This window comes from Zingiber officinale, chromosome 2B (genome assembly GCF_018446385.1).
Source record: "Zingiber officinale cultivar Zhangliang chromosome 2B, Zo_v1.1, whole genome shotgun sequence".
NCBI lineage: Eukaryota > Viridiplantae > Streptophyta > Magnoliopsida > Zingiberales > Zingiberaceae > Zingiber > Zingiber officinale.
The window spans coordinates 108360937-108364833 of record NC_055989.1 but is presented as its reverse complement, the minus strand read 5'-3'; the positions used below and the strand labels follow the sequence as shown (position 1 = coordinate 108364833).

At 35.9% G+C, this 3897-nt stretch overlaps 1 protein-coding gene across 6 annotated transcripts; it reads right to left on the bottom strand.

The window, feature by feature from the left end:
* Window positions 1-383: 383 nt before the first annotated feature.
* Window positions 384-3240, bottom strand: LOC122046731 (outer envelope protein 64, mitochondrial-like). 6 transcript variants are annotated; one of them, XR_006130368.1, is made up of 6 exons: window positions 2591-3237; window positions 2457-2517; window positions 2150-2318; window positions 1579-1717; window positions 994-1162; window positions 384-788 (listed from the first exon to the last, which is right to left on the bottom strand). XR_006130368.1 is itself a non-coding variant. In XM_042607569.1 (6 exons), exons 2-6 carry the CDS (start codon window positions 2483-2485, stop codon window positions 770-772), a joined length of 474 nt encoding a protein of 157 aa, XP_042463503.1. In that variant the 5' UTR covers window positions 2486-2517; window positions 2591-3239; the 3' UTR covers window positions 384-769. The 6 variants fall into 6 exon arrangements, 3 of the variants coding, with proteins under 3 accessions (XP_042463503.1, XP_042463504.1, XP_042463505.1); XM_042607569.1 differs by having other exon boundaries at window positions 384-799; window positions 1579-1655; window positions 2591-3239; XM_042607570.1 differs by having other exon boundaries at window positions 1579-1655; window positions 2591-3238.
* Window positions 3241-3897: the final 657 nt, after the last annotated feature.

Genomic DNA, 3897 nt, shown 5'->3' with positions numbered 1-3897 from the left:
ACTGAAGGATCACAGGGATCGTCCACCTTGCGAACAAGCCGTGGAATAGGTGCAAGCAATCTGCGAACTACGTTACATCGAACGTGTTAGAGTTTGTGTTTCTTTTCTTGTCTTTAGCTTTCGTATTCGTATTTGCATTGTTGGCATTCTACTGTGCTAACAAATACGTAGGAAAGCGAATTGGGGGCAACGTCTATTCAACCCCCCTTCTAGCCGATCGTTTGATCACCAACACTGTCAACGTTGTAAGAGGCTACTCTGTCCAAAGGAGATTTTTAGTAAGTTTTAATTGTCTTGGATTAGGAATCCTCTAATTGTAAACCAAGTAAAAGATCTGCCTCTACTTTCTTTTTAATTAGTTTCTTAATTTTTTTGTACAAGTATTTTAATCAAGCTATAAGATCGAGAAATGTATTTATTTATTTTTGTAGGAAATTTACTCCCTCTTGTCGGACGCAAGGGATCAATAATTACTCGCATACAAAGAAATTTTAATTAGGAGACACTCAAAACTACTCCTCTCAATTACATCTTATTGCATGAACTTAAAGGATCTTGATAGATGTTACTTATCCTCTTGACTTGAATGTTCTTTACTCATTGACTTTAACCACGTTCTCGCTTAAATCCCAAAGCCTTCTTGATAGTTCTTTGTCGAAGTACTTCCCAATCACACCTGTGGGGTTCAGATGCAGTGTCACATAACATGTAGTTGTTGCTCATGTAATCATCCATACCCGAGTTGTTTAGATGGAGTTTCTGAATATCTTCATTCACCTTCAAAATATCTGAAAAGGCACTGCACGTCAAATTTTCACAATCTTAACATTTAATGAAAGGCAACAGGAATAAACAAATGGCATGTGAAATTTCTACAATTTCAACATCTGAAGAGCATGCATAAGCAAAGAAGAAATGACATGATTGTCACTAGTATCTTATAGACTATTAAAAAAAAAAAAAAAATGTGAATGGTAAAAGCTAGAGAAGCACCTTCAAATGACTGTTCAATGCACTTCGCATTTCTGCCCTCACTTTGTACAAAGATTTTATGTTGTCCTGTGTAGCATTCACAACTGCAAGAACCTGAGAGGAATTACGAACTCCTATTCTGTGTTTCACTGTGTTAAACCATGCCTCATGGTTTAACTTGAATTCACATCTGAAAAGGTGAATGACATTTTTGACCATATAAATCGTTTGAGAACTAGTTTCAAACATACTAGTGTAAAAATTTGATAACATAAAGAAAGGGATAAATAACTCCTTAAGAAAACTGAGGAAAAGACTATTAGCTAAATTCTGTCTAAAGGAAACAGTGATCACATGACCACAATATAACAAAAAATGTGTAATGACTTCATTGCAGTTACATGTATAAAAATTAAGGAACATAATATCCACTAGCATTGAGCATTTATTCCTATAAACCGAAAATATTGGTTCTTTATGCTATGTTTTTCCAATGGATAATTAGAAAGATGTGATTCTTAGTTTGGGAGCCTTAAATTCGAGTTTAGATTCATGTCCCATAATTAGAATCAGTTAAAAATGCAACACCACATGATGATTGTTTACCTTTGCAACAATACCATAGCTAAAGATATTGCCTTTAAAATGGATATTCCTTCTTTAGGTGTTGGTTCAGTGAATTCCTTCAAACTCAAAACATTTGTCATCAAATATTGACTGATATTCATATGCTTACAAGGTTGATCTGCATAAAAATAATAAATTGACCACTTAATCCATAGCACACAATGGCATATTTTCCCAGTAAGAGACATTGAAATGAATTCCAACAACTTATCATAAGTCAGAACCATCCTAAAACAGATTGTATTATATTGTACGTAGAAAGAGTTTTCAAATTTCTAGAGCAGATAAAGAGTATTACATAACAAGTTATTTTTGGTTCAACAAGATCATCAAACATAAGTAGCAAGCAACCAAGTATGAGATGGAACCAATTTTCAGTAAAAAAGGAATCAAGAAGGGAAGCCTTGAATCAGAAAAACTTGCTCCAACAATTAGCGCCCAAGTTGTATGTTACATGGTTTAGAAAACTTTGTAGGCTAAGCATCACACAACTGCTGCTCTAGGGACTCGTTTTCCTTTTTGATGGAATCAAGATCAGATTGGAGTTTACCAAAGTCAAGAGTCCTAGAGAAAATAGCTGCAAGTTTCTTCTCATGCTCAGCAGCTTCCCCTCTAGCTCTGTCAGTTGAGAAATTTTCTCCCTGATTTGTTCGAAAACGTCATGCATGCTAGTTAGAAGCTGGTATAACTGACGCCCTGTTGGATCATCTTTCATGTTCCTATGGGCAAAGGAAAGTGCTTAAGCACAGATGCCTACAGCTATCAAATGCTTATGCGTTGCATATCAGTTTCACTTACAAGCAAGCACAAGCTTAAATCTAAAGTAGAAACATATAGAACCAAATCTAGAAGAATACCTAGAAAGAAATGAGACCTCAAATGACATAGTGGTAAAGTGTAGAAGTGAGCCATGTCCACCTGCAATCGATTGGGAAAAGGAATCAAGAAGGAAAAATCAGCGAAGACGAAAAACCCAATTTGTTTTGCTTACCGGAGTTAGGGATTTTCAAAAGCTCAAGTCGGTCTTGGGCAGCTCGATAACCCTAGCAGCCCAGGAAGATGAGCATTAATATGAGGGAGCTAGCCGACAATGAGGAAGAGCGTGGAGGTCAGCCAAGGGTAGGGGAAGGCGTTGAGAACCTTCTTGTTGTAGATGTTGAACACCACGTTCAGCGCCCACCACGTGGCGAAGTAAAATCCGATCTTGACCTTTTGCGCTGCCGCCGATCGGCTCTCCTCACCGCCGATCGGCCATTAGAGCCCTAACGAGCTAGGGAACCGCCTTGGCGGTCTCAGCGGAGAGTCATCCCTCCTCCTCCATTAGATCGGCGACCAAGGTATCGATCTCGTGTGGCGATCCGCACTTGGACAAGGTGGAGACCATCTCTGCATAGAGGTTGAGATCGACGTGGTACCATTGCTCGCTTCAGGCGGCAGTGAAGGCATTCAAGGCAAGGCATAACTGGTCCTAAAAAAGCTCATTGTTTGAAGGTGTTCGGAGGAGAGATTCACGAAGAGAGGTTTGTCGAAGAGGGGTTGGACGGAGACGAGCTTGAAGGAGAGATTCGTGGAGAGGGGTTCGAGAAGGGAAGGCTTTTTAGAGTTGGCATAAAAATTTCAGCCAGGGTAAAGAAAAACGTTGATGGGAAAAAATACGGCGAAGAGGAAAATAATTGTCGAAGGGAAAAAAACAATGTTATTTTGACAAAATTATTCAAAGACAACGATTTTCAAACAAATATTATCGTAGTCTTTAAAAAATTACTCATAGGTAATATTTTTTTATAAATCGTTATCTTTGATTAAAACAAAATATTCAAAGACAATTTTTCACTAAAAGCATTCTAAAAAAAATAAGACAACACTTTTATAAAAAGTGTTACTTTTTTTAATATTGTAAAATTCTAAATTTTTTTATAGTATGAGGTTGTACGTTAGTATTAAAGGAGTATAGTCGCATTAAATATGTTGTCATAGTATATAGAAATCAAAGAAGCTACCGGATTTCATCTATTAGCCAATCTTAGCTTAGTTATTTATTTTAATTTTATAATACTAACTATATTTATATTTAATATGAACTAGAACCATATAGTTGTATATAGTTCATATTTTATTATATAGTATAGAACTTAGTATAGAACTAACTATATCTAACTATAGAACTAATCTAACGATATAGATAGAATAGTTAGAATATAATATATAGAACTACTTCTAACTATAATGTTCTAACTATAATGTATAACATAATGTATTTACATATATACATATATGTATTTTTTTTATTTTCCAAAT

Excerpts from the sequence above, each read along its gene's own strand:
- LOC122046731 (XM_042607569.1), bottom strand. The coding sequence starts at position 2,485 with ATGTCATTTGAGGTCTCATTTCTTTCTAG. Across the intron at positions 2,319-2,456 it reads GAGGTCTCATTTCTTTCTAG|GAACATGAAAGATGATCCAA; the intron begins GTATTCTTCTAG and ends CTTTGCCCATAG. Across the intron at positions 800-993 it reads CATTGAACAGTCATTTGAAG|TGCCTTTTCAGATATTTTGA; the intron begins GTGCTTCTCTAG and ends TTTGACGTGCAG.